This window comes from Mycteria americana, chromosome 14 (assembly GCF_035582795.1).
Source record: "Mycteria americana isolate JAX WOST 10 ecotype Jacksonville Zoo and Gardens chromosome 14, USCA_MyAme_1.0, whole genome shotgun sequence".
Lineage (NCBI taxonomy): Eukaryota > Metazoa > Chordata > Aves > Ciconiiformes > Ciconiidae > Mycteria > Mycteria americana.
In genome coordinates this window covers 6,594,626-6,616,712 of record NC_134378.1, presented here as the reverse complement: position 1 = coordinate 6,616,712, position 22,087 = coordinate 6,594,626, and the positions used below count along the sequence as shown (strand labels likewise).

Below are 22,087 nucleotides of genomic sequence, written 5' to 3'. Positions count from 1 at the left end.
GGACATCTAGGCATTTTCTGAAGATACTTCTGATTTTATGGAAGCACGCTCCTTACTCGTCACTCCTCTGCAAAGGCTTTAGGCTGTAGTCACTTACAGAAGAGCCACTCAGAGGCAATCTGGACTGTCTTTACAAGGCCCTGTTTCCAGAAGACTGCCTGCAGGGTTCACGTACTAATTTTACAACAGAGGTTCTTTCAACTTCAGCTACCGATGTTTCCATAGTTCAATCTGTCCTCAGTAGAATCCAACTATTTAATACCTGGACAAACCCAGCATGTGCAGGCAGATACCATGTATTCAACAGCTCCCATCTCCAGTTACTAGGTAAGCAGATCAATTACCAATTCCCGTAACTGAGAAGAATATATCACCTGAAGGGGTCAAAAGCATTCCAATTTTTTCCCAAGACCAAGTGAGAGGAGTCAAACACTGAGCACCTAAGAAAAGTCAAACTGCTACTTTTTTCAGATCACAGACCCGATTTCTTACCTGGAGAAACCATTTTCCTTTTCCTTCTTTATTTTTATATCACCAGAAGATGATTTAATCTGAAAAACATAAAAAGTAGGAGCTGATTAGCACTTCCCAGGAGCACCTTATGTTTTCCAACACGCAACACAGGCAGGATATTTAACTTGCGGAAGGAACCAAAGGGCACTGTGACTATCTTCATCCCCTGTAGCCCTTAGTGACCTACGTGACACACCAAAAAGGCAACATTTTTTGTAAGTCTTAGTCAATTCAGTGTTTTCTGGCCCTCCAATTTCTTCAATAGATTGGAGTTAAGTGTATAGTTTGTCCTCGCATGGAACGAACATAACAGATTTTTCTCCCTTGTCTCTGAATCTAAGCTTGGCAAAATAAAAAGTAACAGGGTAAAAAATGTGGAGCCAGTGGACACAGCTCCACGTGGAACTGTTTCCATTCACAATACCTGCAGATAAAGCCATTACAAGTTCATATCTAGCACTCCACAAACCAAGTCTCTGGGTTAGCATTGGGATAATTCTCTCTAGGCTGATAAAAACTTGGAAGTATAAGCTACATCTAACCCACTGAGCTTGTACCATTCAGTAGTACAAACCAAAACCATCCTCTTGTCTCTCCCTCAGAAGACACCCACCTTCTCTTCCTTTCTCTTCTCCTTGTCTTTATCTTTGTGTTTGTCTTTGTGTTTCTCTGAGCTGCCATCTTTGTGTTTGGTTTTCTCCTTGTCTTTGTGTTTCTTTTCCGAGGAATCTTTGTGCTCACTGCAAGACAAAAGAGTATGTTTGCAGAGGGGAACACGAGGAGATTTGGCTAATACAGACAACTTCCAGCGGTAAAGAGTCACAGGTTTTGATGATTACAAACACTACAAAATAAGTGATCACCTTAACAGGAAGATCCACCACAGTCTCCTGTCACATGGCATCCATTCTCCTCAGGAGGAAGAGGAACAGGAGGGGAACATACCACACAACCACAGCCGCCAACCGCTCCACTTCAGGAAAACCCCTGTCAGCCTGGATTGCTGAGGAAATCCACAGCTGCTACATTTAAAGCTCAATACTTTAGGTTGAATATCTACCATCCCTGCTTTTCCTCTTTTTCCTAGTCCACGTAAAAGGTCACTGGAATAGAGCCGCCAGTCCTGTCAATGCCCATGTCAGGGCTTTTGCTCAGACAACAGTTTGTCATTGTAGCAGCTCTCATCTCTGGAACTTAAAGAGAAAACCGCTGATCTCTATTATTCCCAAACAGACGGGAAAACCAGAGCAAACAGGATATGCGATGTCCTTGTGTTTATGCAAAGTCAAACAGAAAAGGCAGGAATAACGCTGCAGTCCTCAGTCGGAGCTGTTTCGTCAACTGTGCCTCTCCACCGTGGTCAGCCCAGCTCTGCTCGGCTGAGACGACCCTGCCACGCAGGACAGGAACTCACCAAAGGTGTTTCCAAGTGAGAATCTGGTCTGCTACTACTCAGAGTCTGGTGCTATGGATAACAGCAGTGAGAGTTTGAATGCCCAAAATTCTTTAGTCAGAACAGAGGAAAAAATGCCACCAAGGATAAGAAAAATCAATCTTTTAAAATTCTGTTTCTATTCCCTTCTGATTTTGGAGACATTTGGGTAAATTTGGATCACATTTTCAAGTTTTTCTTATCAACCAGAAAGACACATGGCTGTTTTCAAATGAAAATGAGTTCTCATAGAACAACCTGACCCTTGGAGCCAGAAAGTGAGGAAAGTCTCTCAGAAGACTCATGATAGAAACTGCAAGAACTGGCCACGAGGATTAGCAGCACTGTTGTGGAAGCCAAGCAGCAAGCCTGTCAATTCGACAGGCCTTCAATACACATTTATAAGGTTGTGTGGACTCCCTGAGGTCACCCTAGGCTTAAGCAAGCCAAAGGCATGGTGCAAATCAGGTGCTCTTCTACTGGGCATGGTTAGGCACCAAGCAAGCTGACTTCCTCACGCTGGCAGTTCACGCTCCTCCTTCCGCAGCACTTGACTCCCATCACTACTGCTCTCTGGGATGCACGCTGCTGCTCCTTAGGACTATGCAACACAATGCAAAGCTTTACTAGAAGTCAGCAGCTTCCTTATTTCAGTTATTTCAACACTCAAGGGCAAAACCAATCTGGGGGAACACAGCCCTGAAAAACAGCAAGCCTGGAACGCCAGGTAAGAGTGTGATTTTTAAAAATTATATACGCTTCAAGTCTTCTTTCTATCATAAAAAACACACTGCAAAAGGGTTGGATGTTTGATGGCTACAGAAAGCAAGCAGCACACTAACCAGCTCCCATAAAGCTTGCGTGTGATTAAGAGGAAGGCAACCACAGTCACAAATATGCCAGCCCACACCCAGCTGTAGAAGTGCAGAGTAAAGTCCAACGTGGAGAGTTTCAGAGCATCACATAACACTAGCACGAATGGACCTGAACCTGCAAAAGGTCTAAATTATTCAAGCTCAGAGTAGTGCACATGCCAATAAATACACACTGGCCTTCCAAGCCCAAGCAACTAAAGCAGGAAAATCCATCTCTGAAGGAAATCACTATATTCACGTACTGTGTTGCATTAAAAGAGATCAGTAGGAAAAGAAACCAGTTTCATTTTAACCCTCTAGCAATCTCTTTATACTACATATAAAACTGTAAAGGAATATCTAAACATTAAAAGGCAACTGGTACTCTTAGAAATTCTTGTAGATAGACACACAGCACCACATGTTGCCTGTGAGTGAAGATTCAACAACTGCAGACTATTCTTACCCAGCAGATCATGTTATGTACACTGTGTGATCAGGACATGCAAGTACATACACAGAACATCCTGACACTGGATCTCGGAAATCCACGAGACGCCTGCTACTCTTGCTCACATTTGACATCCCAGTTTCTGTACCCTATTTATTCATCTGTATCTCAAACTCAAGACACCTATTTCATTTTCCTTTGCTCCAACTAGATTCATTGACTGTCTGAAAGCACAAACCCCACATGTTATTAATAATTTTTAAACTCAGGAAGGTCTGGAAATTCTGACTTGATATCTTGTACTGTTATCTGTATACTAGGTACCTCATTTGCCAAAGATTTGTGTTTTACAGTTACAAAGGCGTATCATCATACAGGAAGAACCATAACGAACAAACACGCAAGTCTTAGACCCGTTTTGTTCTCTGCGAGTCTGCTTGTGTCTATTTTCTTACTCTTTTTTGTTCTTATTTGGTATTTAAATCCTACCTGAAATAACATGTTTTACTCAGACAACAGCTTGCATCTTCAAAGCATGGTACACACTGCAATTGATGGAGTTAGTTCTCTAAGGTAAAGTTCATGACAGTGTCTGTTGCTTGGGAGTTTAGAATAGCAAAAAATGAAAAAAAAAAAAAGTTTAAGTTTTCAAAAGCACCATACTCATTCTCGCTAGCAGCCAGAAGTACTAGCTTTCAATATATGACTGGTAGAGCCCTGGGATGTACACAAAACGTGACTAAAAGCAAATTAATAGATGACAATCTACACCTGCAAAGTTAATACTGAAAAAGTAAGAAAATCCCATTGGCCTAGAGAAGCAGTGACAATTTTTGTGTGTGTTGAATGCTTACAGACTATGGCAGGAATAAAAAAAATTGCTAAAAACTTAGGCTTGCTTAAGTAGAGGCTCAAATGACATGCCTCTCGAAAGAGAATAAGTGGCCACCATTGAAAAGCTGTTACGCAATCTAATCTAAAGCTAAGATTTTTCAGCACCGGAGTCAGAATCAAGAAGTCTGGATCAAGAATCAAGAAGTTGTTGGGTTTTTTTATTTTTTTAATCACAAGACTATCCTTCCCCTTTGCTCTGCAGCGAGCAGTAAGATTTCTCACCAAAGCAATGTGGGCTCAGATAACCCAAGGAAACTCTGTCTCCAGTTTCACTCTGCAGCTTCATTTTCAAAACAACAGTATTAGTGGCTAGGCCCTGAGGTCCTGCTTGCTGAGGCTCCTGGTATGTGACTGGAAGAAATTCCCCAGACAAAAATCTGATTTCACATGCTACTTGCTCCAATGTAAAAAAGAGCATAAATTTCTTTCCCGCATTTGTAAGTAGACTGCTTGTTAGCCCTACGTGTTTCTAGACACTGGACCACAGCTGTGACTTCAACAACTCAGTCCAAAATTTTCTGACATGTACAATGATGAATGCATGAGCCCCTCTTCCCTAGGAGGGCTTGAAATCTGCATCTCTCAGAAAAGCTCATTTGGAAACACGCTAGTAACAAAGGCCTCAAGCAAGAATCCTGAGAAGAGTAACTTTTTTTTCTCCAAAAGCAAAGCAAGTTGCACAGATATTAACTTCGGTCAGCAAGCTGAGTAGCTTTGGTGTTTCATTTGGCTAAGATACTTATGTGAGCCTCCAGGGGGACACAATTTAACCACCACACTAATCTCAAAAGAAAAGAGAAGGCAACAGGATGCCATCCTTACCCTGAAGAAGATGTGTCAGCCTTCTATCAGAAAGCTATTTCCAGACAACCCCAAAGCTATTATTAGGAAGGACTGGGAACAATTTAAAGATCAGAAGTCTTTCTTCAGTTTTGAATCGGCCAGGAAGACAATCACTTTTATTTAGAGAAACCAAACACAACCAAACAAAAAGGTCTCAAGACTGCATGCACCCAGATAATTTTATCCTGAATTCAAGTCTCAGAGCACTGTGGATCCTTCGTTGCCTTTGCTGCACATACTCCTCTGCCAACAAGTCAGCTTGAAGTCACTGAAGTAGGACAGCAAAACCCCCATAAGATAGAGGGAAGCTGCAGTGCAAGTTAGCCTGAAAAGAGGACAATTGGATCATAAAACAGTTGTTCACAGTCTGTTTTAGAAATACCCAGCTTTGCTGACAAAATAAGATCTTCCTTTTCAACCAGACCATTACAGTTGAACCACTGCAACGGCACTCAAGAGTTTTACACCTCTGAAGGGGCTTAATGCTGACAACCTGCAGTGTTGTGGTGGTTTTTTTTCTTTTTTAAAGGTAACAAAGTACAGTAGGACACCATATTAATACAGGCAGAACCAGGGATTACATCATCTAGAGATGTATAATGGTACCAGCTTAGTTCAGACAAAGGCCAGATGAGTAGAAACGTATCTCCTAAAGCACTACAGCCTTTTTGCTAGCTTGCTTACTGTCTTTCATTCAGAATTTTAGTGTGAACAAGGACATCTGAAGGCCTTGGAGAGCTCAGGCTGAAGCGCGCGAAGCAGTAAATGCAACAGAAGCAGCCATTTCCCTTGAAAGCATGGCTGTATTTCCCATTGAGGATGCCTGCAGGAGGACCGGAGGGAAAAGAGGGAGAGGAAGGGAGAACAGGCACCTGGCAGCAGCTGCTCAGGCAACGATCACATGGGAAAGTCACAAGTGGAAAGTGTTTCCAAAGAATGGCAGATGTGTAGATCACAGCTTCCTTCTTCAAACTACAACAGCTTTGCAGTAATTTAACACTACATTCTTCAGGTGCCATTTATGTACATTAATAATCCCTTCCCAGGCCCTTTCCATTCCAGCTTCAAAATCACAAGCTGGGAAGGATGCTTTATCTAAAGTGTCTCTTATTTCCTCTCTCTCATTTTCTCAGCTGTAATTAGCTCGTGACTGGGAATCTGCTACTAGCAAGCACCAGAGCCTGCTGCAAGCAGAGCTTTGCTGGCCTACTCGGGAGCTGCTACAATGCAACTGAAGCATAAAACAACAGGGAGCTGTGATTTTAGTGAAATCTAAAAACACAATAGGGACAGAGCATAGGTTACGCAGCCCATGTCTCGTGTGACATAATAAAGTATTAATGGAAAACTGTGATCATATTCAGACTAACGCGTACCAAGGAATGGCTGACTGTGCAGGGAGCATTTCAGAAACAGAAGGCACACCAGCGAAGGACAAGTTTTCAGCTGGCTTGCAGTATTTTATGCTCACTGTTAGAGGGTTATCATATGGTATTACAGGGAATGAACACGTGAGCCCCAATGGTTCTGCTGGGATTTCAGCAATACAATAAAAAAACCTGAAACCGCTTTTCCCACAGTTGAAAGGAGTCTTTTCACCAGTTTTTACAGATAATAGATCAAGCCTTCAGCAAGAGGAACAAGATAAAAAGCTGGACTAATCAACAGCTGACAAAAATATTAGAAAGTAGAACAATATTTGCACACTGAGACGAGGATCTGGCTTAGCATGCACTTTCTATAGGTGTGAGAGAATCAGGTAAACTACTAAATGAAAAGCAAACATTTTTACTACTGGAAGGCAGTGTCACATTAGAAAGCCGATGAAGGTGAACTGTGCACTCAAATGGGGAATAAAAACAAGACCACCCACGCTAGGGAGCAGGGGGTGCTGAAATCTTTTTTTAAAATTGCTTTTTGCCCTATGTCAGATATCCGTGCCTCTTCCTGCCCCCAATGCACACAATTCTTAGCAGTTTGGGATCACATAATAAATCAGAGGAGGCATGCAAGAAGTCGGAACTGAATTTATCTTCATTCACGACTAGCAAACGCCTGGAATCTGTGTTTTTCCTAGCAAAACCATAAAACTTAGAAGGTGTCAGTGAAGATCAGGTCTATAAATCCCTTATGTGTTCCACACTTCTGTTCATCTCAAGCTGTGATCACAAGAGATTTAGTAAACGGAGGAAATATGCAATCTGACAGAAGATTTTTCTTCCTGCGGCTCAGATGCTTGTCACATTGACAACACAGATCAGTGCTGCAAGAGCAGCCTCTTTACTCCCATTCCCTGTCACAGCCATTTCTGCACTTCAGTCTACTGGCAGCCCACACTCCATGCACAAAGCCCAAGACACCTGGCAGAAAGACACTTGTTACTGCGAACACTTCTAAACCAATCTCTAACAAGTCTTGGCTTCAAAGGACCCATTATTTCATTATTTTACATGGTCTACTTGCTTGAAATGCTCGTCTCCCACAGATCAGAAACCTATTGCCACATTAGATTTCTTTCATTTTATTTTTTTAACCACTGACATTTATATTTAATGGTTGTGTATTAGATTTTCTTTTGGGGATGGGGAAGTACAGCGCTGAGAAAAGGAACAAAAGAAAACACTTTGCTTGATAGAGATCGCTTGATAGCGATGTGGATTTATTCTTTGATACAGATTTCTCTTAAGTGGGCTTTGCATTTTCTTTCCTTGAGGGGTGACGGAGAAGATCTGAGGCATACAAATGTTCTCTCCCAGTTTACTACAGCTGTAAGTGAGTGGTTAAGATACAAAAGTGTCATCTTGTGAGTGGGAGAGGAGGAAAGCAAGAAGCAAAATTCAGAAGTTCTACATACCACTCCACACACTTCTGCCATATGAAATCAGAATTATCTATTTTAGGTATTTCTGAGACTTATCTTGGCAGTTTAGATCCTTCAAAGTCTGGATACAGGAAACATTTATTCTCCTGCATTGGAGTTCTTCTGCCTTCTTGATGCAGGTTTTATTTTAAAAGCCTTTTTTAAGTACAGGGCAGGAAATGAAATTGTCAAACTATTACAGACAGACATAAAAACGATCTGCTTCAAACACAACCAGACGACGCTCTTAACTGTGTACAATGTCCAATGCAGTACTGTACTTCTCAGAATCCAATTAAGGGACTTTTCACACACTCCGTATAAAATGCCACGGAGGTACAAACACAAGTTTCACCAACAACCATGGCTTGGATTTCTGCTAAAGCACCATTCAACCTCTTTGAGAATTATCAAAGATCCAGCACATCTTTTGCAATAACACAGCAGCTTTTCTGAAATACAGAATGGATTTTCTGAAGATTTACATGCAATTTCATTAATCCAAGATAAACTTTTCTAAAGGATTAATTTTCAATTTTAGCAACAGGTGACAGGCTTTGGTCAAGTGCTTTAAAAATTCCCCATATAAGTAAAAACAAAAAAAGGAAAATACCACATTATTGTTACTTTGGAAATTTTTTGTTTAACTTTAATGGAGTAATGGCTATTTTCCACTTATTTTTCATTGTCAAAGGGGAAACTTGAGCACAAATAGGCAGGTTTTTTTCCTTCAAAATTCTTCTGTGAAGAAATATCCCCTATCAAAATGTCTGTCACAATCCTCAGCAGGGCAGAGGCTCTCAGAGGTCTGCTGTGGTTCCCATGCAGCTGGGTTCAGCTGATGTTTTTGCTGCAGATGGAAGGTGCTGGATGGCCACAGTGGAGGGACAGTAACATGGTGGCACTGCTGCGGGGCTGGGTTTTGGAAGGGGCACTTTGTCACCTTTGTTTGTAAAAACAGGACCTTTGACCTAGTAGAGCCTTTACAACAAGTTGTAATGAGATGGGGAACGACCATGAAAATCTCTTGTACCACATAGAGGTTCACTGCTTATCTCTCTGCAAAGGGCTTAAAAAGAGCTGTTGAACTTAAAAGAGGAATTTTCTTTTTGTAAAAGACAAGCGTTGCAAACTTGCTGATGACCAGTTTCTGTCAGTAGTATGCTACCTAAAAGATATTATCCAAAAAATAAACATACTTAAGGTGCCCCTTCAAGGTGAAGGTGCCATCTGAACAACAGGTGAGAAAGTAACTGCTTTTTGAAAGAAACTCGTGCTACAGAGAGAGCATCGTGAAAACAGATCCATTGGTAGGTGATTTTGTTGCCAAAATGGATGCAAATGTGTCACTGAGAAAAACTCTCCTAGCCGCACACTTGAAGAACTTGGAAACAGAGTTTTCTAACCTGTCTGAAAATCTTCCAAGCGAAGAGTTTCCATGGGTTTTGAACCCATTTGCTAAAAATCTAAAAATGCAACACCTTTCAGTTAGCTTGCAGGCACAACTGGCTGACACCAGGGAAGATGGACATTTACCAGCTTAGTGTCAAGAAAACCCTTTGCCTAAGCAGTAGATGGGCTGAAGAAATAGTTTAGTAAGCGCAGCTGACAATGCACTTCTTCCATTTGCATATAGACATCTGCATGAGGAATCTCTTTCAGCAGTGACGGCCATGACAACCAAGTATCAAAATAAACTGGACCTAGAACCAGCCCTTTGGAGGGCTCCGTCACAAAGGCCTAAGCCAAGATTTTCAAAACTAATGAAGCACAGGCAATCACAGAGCCCTCACTCTTCTTCTCCCAAGAACAATTTTGCTTTGGGTCTTGTTACATCACAGCTAAGGGCCCTTTTGAAAGAGGACAATTCTCCAGTATTTCCCCACAAAGCAATTTCCTCCCCTCCCACTGCTGGTAAAATTAAAAGCTATTAAAAATGGCAAAGTGAGATCAAATGACCCCTTCCCCTCCCCAGTGCAACCCATCTTTATCAATGATCTGGACGAAGGGATCGAGTGTACTCTCAGTAAGTTTGCAGACGACACCAAGTTGTGTGGGAGTGTTGATCTGCTGGAGGGTAGGAAGGCTCTGCAGAGGGATCTGGACAGGCTGGATGGATGGGCCGAGGTCAACTGTATGAGGTTTAACAAGGCCAAGTGCAAGGTCCTGCACTTGGGCCACAGCAACCCCATGCAATGCTACAGGCTTGGGGAAGAGTGGCTGGAAAGCTGCCTGGCAGAGAAGGACCTGGGGGTGTTTGTTGACAGCCGCCTGAATATGAGCCAGCAGTGTGCCCAGGCGGCCAAGAAAGCCAATGGCATCCTGGCTTGTATCAAAAATAGCGTGGCCAGCAGGACTAGGGAAGTGATTGTGCCCCTGTACTCGGCACTGGTGAGGCCGCACCTCGAATACTGTGTTCAGTTTTGGGCCCCTCACTCCAAGAGAGACATTGAGGGGCTGGAGCGTGTGCAGAGAAGGGCAATGGAGCTGGGGAAGGGTCTGGAGCAGAAGTCTTATGAGGAGCAGCTGAGGGAGCTGGGACTGTTTAGCCTGGAGAAAAGGAGGCTGAGGGGAGACCTTATCGCTCTCTTCAACTACCTGAAAGGAGGTTGTAGAGAGGTGGGGGTCGGTCTCTTCTCCCAGGTAACAAGTGATAGGACAAGAGGAAATGGCCTCAAGTTGCGCCAGGGGAGGTTTAGACTGGATATTAGGAAATTTTTCTTCACCGAGAGGGTTATCAAGCATTGGAACAGGCTGCCCAGGGAAGTGGTTGAGTCGCCATCCCTGGAGGTATTTAAAGGACGTTTGGATGAGGTGCTTAGAGACATGGTGTAGTGGTGGTTTTGGCAGTGTTAGGTTTATGGTTGGACTCGATGATCTTAAAGGTCTTTTCCAACCTATATGATTCTGTGATTCTGTGATCTGCATAGCAGTACAATAGTGATGGACGCTGGACAGTCACACAGGCCATCCTAAAAATTCAGACTTCTCTGTTCATCTTGGCTCCGTCCAGGAAAGTATTTTGGTACAGTGACTGCCGTAATGGAACCCGAACTGAAACTCTGCTTGTTTCAGTCCTTCCCTGGCCTGTCCCATAACTCACCAGTCTAGCCTCTGCCACCCTTGGATTCACACCTACCATGCGAACACTTGGCAGTCGCCGGGCCACAAGCACGGACTCCATTCAGGTCCTTCCAGCAGCTCCCTCTAAGCAATTCCCTGCTTACCACAGATCTTCCTCCACCACCACGTTGTGAGCTGCTGGGCTATCTCCTTCCCAAGATGATAGTTACTTAAACCTATCCTCACAGACACAACTTACATTTATGGAATTACATGGATGACAGCTGAATCAAAGGATTTGGGGAAGAAATGTTTAAATTTCAATTATGAGGTCAGTTATTTCTAAAAAAGTTTGTCTTAGAAGTCAGCTGGCTTTACACAGCAAGCAGCCATGTACCCTGTGCATGACTGAGTATGAACGGGGCAGTGAAGATTTTAGAGCACTCCTGAAGGAGCGATCCAACCAGAGCACCGCACGCATGTCCGCATACATTATCTTTCCGGAGTAGCACTTTCAAGACCAGATTCTCATGATTCAGCACTATAATACATTGATTTTTAAGGTGACAGTTGTGAAAGGCAGAAAACACACTGTAGAAAACTTTTGCAAGCTATGCGCTCAGCATGGGGAAGTGAAGTCCCACCTTGCGTAGGGGCCTGAGGGGCAAAGCAATATTATGTGATCTCTCCCCAAAACACACCTTGAACAAAACCCCTGCACGTGCCTGCACTCAGTCACGCCATCCACATAGGTGTACCCTATTATGGGACTCAAAGATGCAGTATATTGTGTTCACAGGACAAACGAACACTTAATAGATAAATGAAAGTGACTGGAAGCTTTAGGCACAGTGCCTAGAAAACATGGTGCCTTTCTCACAGGGACTTCAAGGCAACACTGTAGGGAGGAAGGAATTACTTCAAGATACAGCATGATTACATATCATCTCATGAGCTACACCTCACAAAACACATTAGCCATTCTTATCTCCTTTCCGCTGTTTTGGTATTTATTGTTTACACAATCAGTAGCATGCAGCTTCAAGTTATAAGCCATAATTAGTTCTTCAAGTTAAAAATACGCTGACCATTTCCAACTCCTACACAAATAAGGTCAAATCATTAATGAATTCCGGAAATTTAAAGATAGTGCTTACAATACGCCTTACAAAAGGATGTACTTTGCTAAGATTGCAGGAGAATGGTTTTTCAAGTGAAGCTTGAAGATCAGAAAAATGAAAATCAGAAATCAAGGCAATATAGATACGTGAGCAAAGAAGAGTACAAACAACATGTCCAAAGCATTTCATCTTTGCTGTGGAAGCCAGTAAATGCTGCAAGTTATTTGGCCTAGATTCCACCACCACCACCCCCGTCAACCATTTATTTAAAAAAAAAAAAAAAAAAAAAGAAACATATTATGGAACAGTAAGGTTGTGTAACTTCTCAAAAGGTCACAGAAAACTCAAAGCGTGACCCCAATAAAACAAACCCACTGCTCAGCACACTCTCCTCCTTTCTGTACTTCTTTTTAATAAAAATCAGGGTTAACACAAGCTTTTTTATTCTTTTTTTTGATTGTGTTATCACAGTTGCACAGCAATTAGTTAGTAACACTTGCTTGGCCATAGCATAAACACTATCTGCCATTCAGCAAGTGTCACAACAGAAACTTACCCTCCAGGGACTGTTTTTTGAAAGTTTCATTGTCAATGTAGGCTCCGTGGCACTTGCATGTCAGGAGTTGCAACTAGGAAAGCTTTTCTGAGTAACATCCTGTGTGTGACATACTTGCCCTGTGCTCCATCATACCAAATCACCACAGACAGACCTGCACATCCTGGTTCTTGCAGTTTACAGCCTAGGCTAGGGTATCCACTGCACCATGGAATTCATCACCACCTCAAGAGCTACAGGTCATCACAGAGTAAATAAATATATATGTTCAGTGTGGATGATATGGCAGGTGACTGGCATGAAACACCTTCCCCATACAGTGGCGGCGTATTGTATCAACCACATCAGACAAAACAGCATGTAATCCTTTCAAATTCGTCTAACCCAGCAGAAGTTCATAGCACTGCCTCAGTGTTGAGATATTCAGCCATTGTGGTAGCAGGCCAAGGACATCACCATCATTCTGAGGGACCATCCTTACAGACACTTCTAATTATTAGGAGGCTAAGTAGTCACAACAGGTTCATCTGTGCTAAAACAGTGGAGTTTATACCAACACTCGAGAGCGCTCCACATTTCTGACAAACAATTGGAACCACACACACAAAAAGCTAATGAACAAAACTGATCAATCTTCATGAAGCTGGGGTTAAACTAGTTTTCAATGCCTTTAATAACACTAAGCTACAATAATCTTTTAGACATTAGTAGTGGCTCACATTTGCAAGATACGCTACTTCAGCTACATATGCAAATACCTGCAATGACAGAAGTTAGGCTTAAAGCACCTACACTCATATAAACCACACTCAAAATGTAGCAATTCCGTCCTCATATATTATCAGAGTAATTCTTGTAAGACGGCATGTGCAACAGTGTTTTAGCCTACGAGGACTTCATTGACTTTTTCCTCACCTATTACTGTGCTTGGACTTTTCCCGGTCTTTTTCCTTGTCCTTCTTGTGCTCTTTGTGCCGGTGTTCTCGGTCTTTGTGTTTATCTTTGTGTTTGTGAGAATCTGCAAGCAGAGAGGCAAAAGAAATTAAGAAATCAAGTTGGGAGAAAACTCCATGCCTCCCTCATGAACCTTTGCATTTTTCCCCACCCCATACCAGTATTTTCTGTGATTCAAAATTTGTAACAAAAAAAAAAAATCTTAGTTTCAGAGGTCCTAAATGGATTCATTGTTCCTGCAGCACAAGTTAATTCATCTTAGCAACAGCTGCGTTTATATGGTCTTTAGTTCAATGACCTTTAAGAGCTTTACAGGCCCTGAAGAAATGCAACCCTTCTTATTAAATAGGTAAGTATGGCTATAGCAAGTTCAGTCTCATTTGGCAGATGGGAAACCTAGCTTCCTATGCCTGTAAGTATTTCATGTCAAATAGATTATAAGGACACAGGAACAGAGCATAAAGCTGAAATGTTAGGCCTACTGAATCCTAGAATTTAGACTGCTACTTCCAGAAGTATCTAGTCTAGACAAAGCAGCCACACACCCCCCCCCCCCAAATTAAAATAATCTTATTCTTCTCCCCCAACAGCGCATGACACGACAGGGACACAGCAAGGGAAAGGGGGAGTAATGAGGGAAGAGGAAAAGAAAGGGTGAAAAGAGGACTAGGAATTCTCTCCTCATGCTTCTCTTCTGCAGGAGACACTTACCTCCCTCCAATAACAGCCCCACCAAGAAAATTCAACATGGCAGCTGTAATGAGTATGTGCTGGTGGCATCCCACCTGCACAGGTTAGGGCTGGTCCAAATTAAGTGACAGGTCAGAAATGGGAGATAGCACTCAAGTAAATCTACATGAACACAGTAATTTTATTGGTACAAATTTCTACTCCGACTGACACTTCCCATCCTCAGTGATAACTGTACTATACAATGAAGTCCTTTAAAGCACCAAGGAAATAGATCCAGCACAGAAAAAGAGCAACATAGCTGAATTGTAAACAAACTCATTTACAAGCATCCTTGTAATGTTCTTTATAAGTAGATCAAAAAGGTGCTAAGGCTGAACCAGCACCTCAAACCCACCTCAAAAGGTACTATCATTTACAGTCAAGGTCACTGTAATGTTGGGAAGAATGTGTGCATGCCCAAGGACTCCCCCCATTTTTGTTTGTTTGTTTATTTGTTTTTTAACATGCTTCTCAAAGCAACTAACATTAAGTAGGCTCCTCAGGATACCTAAAAGGCTGGGCTGACTTTGGCAACTGTTTTCAGATCATAGTGCCAGATTTTCCACCGGAGATCTTGGATGTAAGGTATTAATGCTTAATTAATTGTAAAGATGTTACTGTGCCTCTAAAAAGGCTACTGTCCCTGCACTAAGAATAGGAAACTGCAACACAAGGATTTTGTGACTTTCAGTCACATGGGAAATGCATTGCAGAGCCAGGAACAAGCCTCATTCTCCTGACTCCAAGTCTTTCACCACAAATTCATTTTTCTCCTTAACTGACACCAGCTCTTACAACCTCAAAACATTCTGCTGGTTTTAGTGGAAACATAACCACAGTCACATTTCCACAGAATATGATTTTAATCTATTGCTTTCTGTAACTTCAGGTATTGTTTTTAGACACCTGCAGTAAGACAGCATAAAACAACATATGAATGCTGACATTCAAGCCTCCAACTTGCCTTCTGCATCTTTCCTAGATCCTCCTGAACTTGGCAACACTTCCTAGTGCTTTGGTGTACACAGTATATAAAGCACAAGATTTACTTTTCTATATTTTGACATACAGGCACATGACAGGTTATGTGGAACATTTGGTGTTACAGCATAAAACACCTAAGAGTTTTCAAGTACCTAAACAGCAAAACCTATTTCACAGCAGGCAGAGCTTTGCAGGAATCTCTGGCAAGCTGTGTGGGGACTGGACACCTACACTCTCTGAACTGCCAAGAAGCAATTTCTTGGTACCCTTCTTCCCACCAGGACAACACACATTTCACTGGCAAAAATGTTTTTGCAGTGCATTTCACACTTAAGATTCTTCAGTTCAGCCAGTAGCTGGAAGCTCAGGCTGTTTGCAAACTGCCTGGGTTTTATTCCACAGAGAGTTTACTCACTGATTCCTAAAGCACTGGCTGAAGTGAACAGCCATCTATTTACACTTGATGAATACGTAAATTGCTAGAAAAACCATCATGATTCTATACATAGAACTATGTACACTCATTTTATAACATACTCGCTTTTTAAGGAGGCACATACCAACATAGTCAATTTTCTTCTACCAACCAATAGATGGAAAACATGTGCAACTGAGCTCAATGCTGTTCTCTTTAGAGCTTAGAAGCACAAGATTATTTTTCACAAAAAAAGTGGAAAACGGAACAGTCTTTTACCTTCATCACCAGATTCCCTTCCAGCTGACTCCTGCTTTCCAGCTGAAATTAATATTTGCTCTTGAAAAGTAGTTCCAGGGCTATACCCTGGAAATGCTGGAGTCAGACATCTATTTCCTCAATCCTCTGCACTGCTTACAATGATTTGGTATTTTCAGACAATTAAAGCCTGGTACAGCAGCAAAAAAAAGTGCCTGACCAGTTAAACCAGCTCGGCTTGCTAGTATTTGTCACCGCTCAGCTTCCCTTTGCCATCTACTAAAGGATTTCTAGCAAGAAAGGTCTTCCATAGAGGTATTCTGGCTAAAAGGCAGGCCAAAGCGGCTGGGAAACAGGAGGTTGTGCACATGGTCTTGAAAGCAGAAGGGAAAAACTGGCAGGAGAGCTTTCACCCAAGCGCAGTCAAGGCTGGGTAGGTACTTGGCTTCTCACACTGGACAATGCTTTAAATTCAGTACTTCCATGGAGGTAAGTGTACTATCTCCCAGACATGCCTCCTAAGAATTAAATTATTCCGGAACATTTGCCTAGTATTCAGACTCGATGGTGTTGCTTTCTGACACAATGCCATGAGGTAGGTTAAGAATGAAGACTTCAAAAGAGTTTATTAAATAGTCTTGAGCTGACATACATATGTCTTCAGAAGGCATTAAAGCTCTTGGTCTCTTTTTTTTTTTTTTTGAGGGTGGAGCTGGATGAAGTTCAGGAGACTGGGTCATTAAAAAGGACAGAATTCTTTTTTTGGCCTATCGCACAAAAAGTGCTTTGTTCCAGATGGTCTCTATCTAGGAGTCCAAGTGAATGGTTATTTGGTGGCTGACATAAAACAAGTTTAGCCATTTCATTCCAGTTTACATACCCACTTCACAGAAACCAATACAGCATCACCTCCAGCTGAACTACACAGGCAACAGATAACTGAATTGGGAACAAAACTTTAAGACACAGTGAGCCACCTCACAGCAAACCTCATCAACACAGAAGCAATCAGCGGAAGTGTTCCTGTCTGTCATGTATCTTCTTTGATATATTTAGCATATTGATTCCTAGAAGAATCTTCCAGTCTCCAGTAACACTCTCCCAGCTTGCAGCTGATCAGCAGTTGACTAGGTCCAGCCTCACATGAGCTACACAATGAGATCAGACATTATCACACATTCAGATTTGTTTCCTGCCTTTTATGTCTTCCATTAAGTATGTCTGCTCCCTCTAGCACTAAACAAGGAGATAAATACTATTCCTTCTCCAAGAGCATTAGCAAAATCCACTCTCTTCTGTGAGCAAAGTTCAAACCCCCAAAACTCATGTGATATTTAAAGGATTTCAGAAATCAAAAAGTCTCTCTCCGGCATCAAAGTTACAGTGGGGACAGGGGTTACGCTCACTGGGCAAGAATCCATTACCCCTAATGCTCTCCCTTCAGTATCCTCTAACCCAAACAGAGCTTTTGGCATCTCTCCTGTTCTGGAAAGCTTGATGTCTCTAGCACTGGATCTCTGTCTGTTAAGGCTGAGCCTGGTATGTCTCCAAAAGATTACCACAGTCCCCCGTACTATTCCTGCCATTCCCCCTGTACCTCCAACAATCACGAGCAGCTCTGCATTTTTGTACGTTGATTCATCTCTCAAATCTGTTTAATTACAAGGACGCCTGATTTAAGGATGGGAAATTCTAAGCACTTTTGGTCTGTGGCTCTATTTTGTGTCCCCCCCCCCCCCCCCCCCCCCCGCCTTCGCTCCACCACTAAGTCTCTGGGGAAAGGCTGAGTCATAACCCTATTTGCAATACTTGTATATATGTATTACTGGAACAGTGCAGTTTTACTCTTTATCCAGGAACAGAGCTGTAAAAGGTTAGGCATCTCTAACTACAGCATGACAAGAACAGAGATGAAGTAAAAGCAAGCCCTTCTCCAGCAGGCAGTCGCCACCTGGAAAGGCAGAGTGCCAACGGGCAGCGAAGGCGAGCCGTCTCCTTTCATAACGAAACCACCCCTGGATTAATAGATTAGTCTGGTGACAAAACAAGTATGTGGGACTATATTGTTTTAATTCATGAGACAAATTCATTTGCTTTTAAAACACTCTTGAACACCCTTCTCCACACCCCACCCCTCCCCAAAAAGATTACTTCCATATCACAATCAAGGGAAGTAGGCCTACTTCCTACGTTAATATTTCAGTTTTGACGGCTTTTCTAATAAAAGCCTGAAATCACAGAGGGGCATAAGTTCTTGTATGCCCAATGAGTACAGCTATCACTATTATTTGGGAAAATATCACTGGCATATGACACAGGATGCTACAGATGCCATTTTATCCCAGTCTCATTTTATCCCATTTTCATCATTTTGCATTAGAATTTTTTTTTAAAAAAGAACTGAGAAAAATCTGGCCTTCTCATTTCTCCTAAATTGAGATAGCTGGCAAATTAACACCCGGTAACCCCAATTTCTGGTCAACAGTAGCTTTTCCAGATAAACCTATTAGCCTTCCATATTTGCTGTCTTTCGGTTCACCTTCTTCTAAGTTTTTGTGGGCACAATTTGAATACCTTATTAACCTGCTTACAGAAAGGTTTCTGCCAGCAGTCTTTGTTCTTTTGAAACGTTTTACTAGGTTCTGGGGATAAAGACTTTTTGTATTTTCCTTCTGGTTGCAGCAACACCGCAATTGCTTTTCCTCTCATTCGACAGCCTAGAATGGTATGTATATGCTGGTATTTTATCCGTTCGAAGCCTCATCTCAATGCTTCTCTACACTGATATCCAGGAAAGGCGATTTAGGCTTACTTGATTCTTGGGACTGAAATCTGTGCCCAAATCTGAATACACAGCATAAAAAAATTCACCACATTACCAACTAAGAAAAACATTTTTAACTTCTTGTTACTCCAGTAACACTTCTGCTTCAGATGAGTGACTGAAATTTCTGCCCCAATTTAAGTCCAGTGCCTCGATATTAGTTATTTGTTGCAAGAGAAGCACTTTTTCTTGGATCATTGGTCTGTACAAGTACGGTGCTCTATTATCAGTACATTCAGCCATCCTGAACATGAAGCATGAGCAAGAAGCCTTTTACTATCAGCACTACAGAGGACATGTATGATGAAACTAGCAGGGTCTTTTCACAACCTCTCCTCTGGAAAGGAGAAGAAAGTCTTAAAAAAAAAAAATACTTCTCCAGTTCCACTGCTAAATTATGCAGCTGAAAGGGAGGTAATTCAGTAACACTGGATTAGGTTCAAAAGCTGGTCAAGTTGAAAAACTTCTCATGAGCCTTCCTGTCACATGGTTAGTCCCTTCTCAGCGGAAGCACCACCTCCATGTTAGACCATTTACTCCACAACTGCAGCCTTTTTACTATTTAGGCCGATTTCCCTCTTATCTGTTGTGATGCAAAAGTAAGCAAAGCAAAAAAGACTCTGTATGACCTAAATGAAACAGGTTTACTGATTTTTCTCCTCCCTCACAGGCTCTCCTCAAAAGTAGTCATCTTAAAACTGCACATTAGCAGCAAAAGGCCCCTTCCTTTCAAGTCACTCAAGTTTTATCATTTGTTATCATTTATTTTGCCAAACCATATTACTTTTAGCGTTTTAATTTCTTATATGTTGGGTATAAAAAGACTACTATTAAAATTATCAAGGTTCAGTTGATGAAATGATGCCAAGAAGGGCTATGAATACTCAAACACGTGAATGTAGTTCAAGGTATCTAAAATACTCTTCACATTCCTGGCAAAGAACATGTACTTTTGTCTTAGGCATCTGATCAAAATGGTTTAGTGTTGCACTAACTTTTACAATATATAGATTATATCAGCAACTAGAAAGACTGTAACATTTAGTCATTATCCAAGATTTTTAACATGAATAGTGACAGGGTTAGCAGATTACCTAAACAGGCAACGGTAATCCCACGTGTAAAGGTTGCTCTGTGAGGTTCTGGTCAATTTATAAACTGTTCACCTGAGAAAGCAACTACTGTGCGGAGATGAAAAAGCCCATTTGCAGAGCCCATATGGCTCACAAGAGCAACCCCATGGAGAAAGTGGCACAGTCTGAGGCATAGGGGATCAGGATCCTCACTGTTAGACAGGTTATGACTTCGGACTAGTCATCTGACTTTACGTGTTTGGATGTAACAATTTTAAAGGCATGTACACAATAATCCCACCTAACTAGTCTGGAAGAGGTTTAAACTTTTCTAAAATAATTTTATTCCAGCTGGAGGAAGTCACAGTATGATCATGGTGTTCCAGTAATTGATTACAGAGTGTTTCTGGAGTTTAAATGGACTGCCATTGCTGTAGCCCAAAATAGGGGGAGGAAAAGCTATTGGACAGAAAACAGAACTGCATCCAGGTATTGGAGACAAGACAACACCTTTCCCAATAAAGCAGGGCAGACTGAAATAAAAGGGAACTGGAAGTATGAAAGACACAAACTGGGAAACATCTATATGCAGTTAGAAGTGTCAAAAGCAGAAAAAGATACCCAGAAGGCATTGTTCAAAGAGAGATGATGGTATTGTGGATGATACTCTGGAGCAGAAAACCATAATCTAAAATAAAATTCCCATGTGAAACTGGATGTGTCACTTACTGGTCTAATGGCTCTGTTTACACAACTACGGAATACACATAAAACATTTACCCTGGACAGGTATTGCAGGTCTCTTTGCTGTGCTGTTTTATTTCTCCAATAGCTGACTGCAAAACATTTGGAATCCTGAAAAGAGAGTGACTGAAACACCGAGACCATGATTTGAGTCCCCCATAACCATTGCCTGGATCAGAGTAACTCATCAGACTCAAAGTGAGAATCAACATCATCATCTCCTCTAACAGAAACAGAGTTTTGGGAACCAATGTTTCCTAAGCATGAAATTCAATAAAAGAAGCAGGACCTGGGTTTTCAGTAGGTGTCAGGAAAGGAAAGCAACTACAATGATACTGAAACACGACTGCCTGGCTTCTGCTTCCTCATTTAGAGTGCCATACTTAATGGTGCAGATAAACCTTTCAAAAGCAATGTGACATGCAACCCTTCACCAGTGTTGAAAGACATCTCCACAAGCAACATTGCTACAGAAAGCTATTTCTAAATCCTTAAAATACTTCTTGAAGTCAAATTCAAATGAAGTACAATTACTGTGCTATCACAAACTTATTTCACTTCAGATGGATCACTGGGCCAGATGCACCAGTTCAGGGAGGCCGACACTTCAACAGTGCTCACTGCTTCCCTCCATAAACCACAATAAAATCTGCGTTTTAGGTCTACTGCAAAACAACTAAATTAATTTTGACTAAGCATAAGGAGAAAACACAAAGCAGCTCTTGGTTGTGAAGCTCCAGATCCTCAGTTATTCATTTTCTAATCATACAAGGGACAAAACAGAAGAAAAAAAACAAACAAACAAACACAAACCACGTTTGAAAACTTCATGAAAAGGGAGCCTGGAGAAGTACAGCAGAATAACCAAACAGTTTATTCTCTCTAAGGCAGGAACTTTATTACTAAACGTAAGACTCCACCAGAGTGCATTCTTCCTTTTTCTAAGGGTTCACATGAAGAAGTATATCACCACTGAATAGATTTGAGTCAACCTATTTTCCAGGCTATAGGTACTCCAAGACAAAACTCCTTCTGGGCTGAGCCAGAACTGACCACACCACATGGTATCCAATTCTGCCAAAGCTTGAAAACGTAGCACTTTTGATAGAAAGAGAGTAAAACCAATGACCTTACAACCCCTCTCCACACTTCAACAGTTATTTGAGGCAAAAGATACTCCAGGGACAGACAGATATTATGTCTTTTCCCTTAAAAGGACTGTGCTGGGAAACTTGGCTTCAGAACAAGACAGACCCCTTAGTTACTGCATTCTTCATTAATCTTGTAATTTGAAGGCCCTGTATTCCTTGCTGTTGGACAGAGGGAAAGGAAGAAACCTGTGGAATTACTTGGTGATGAATCTTGACAGGGGAACACAGATAGACAGGTAATTGTCTCCAGCCATTCTCTGTCCTTTAGAATAGCTCCTATCAACTTCTTGAGAAGTTCCACTTACTCTCCAGCAAAGTTTTATTATGCAAGCAAGGATCTTAAACAGCTTTTTAAAAACACAAAA

The 22,087-nt window shown here is 41.7% G+C and overlaps 1 protein-coding gene across 1 annotated transcript in view; it reads right to left on the bottom strand.

Annotated features, from left to right (window-relative positions):
• Nucleotides 1–22,087, bottom strand: part of TOP1 (DNA topoisomerase I) — a 70,266-nt gene that overhangs the window by 26,016 nt on the left and 22,163 nt on the right. The window contains exons 3-5 of the mRNA XM_075516832.1: nt 13,503–13,605; nt 1,127–1,253; nt 493–551 (exon numbers count right to left, since the gene is read on the bottom strand). Of these exons, the coding sequence (XP_075372947.1) occupies nt 493–551; nt 1,127–1,253; nt 13,503–13,605 (289 nt within the window). The remainder of the gene's footprint in view (nt 1–492; nt 552–1,126; nt 1,254–13,502; nt 13,606–22,087) is intronic.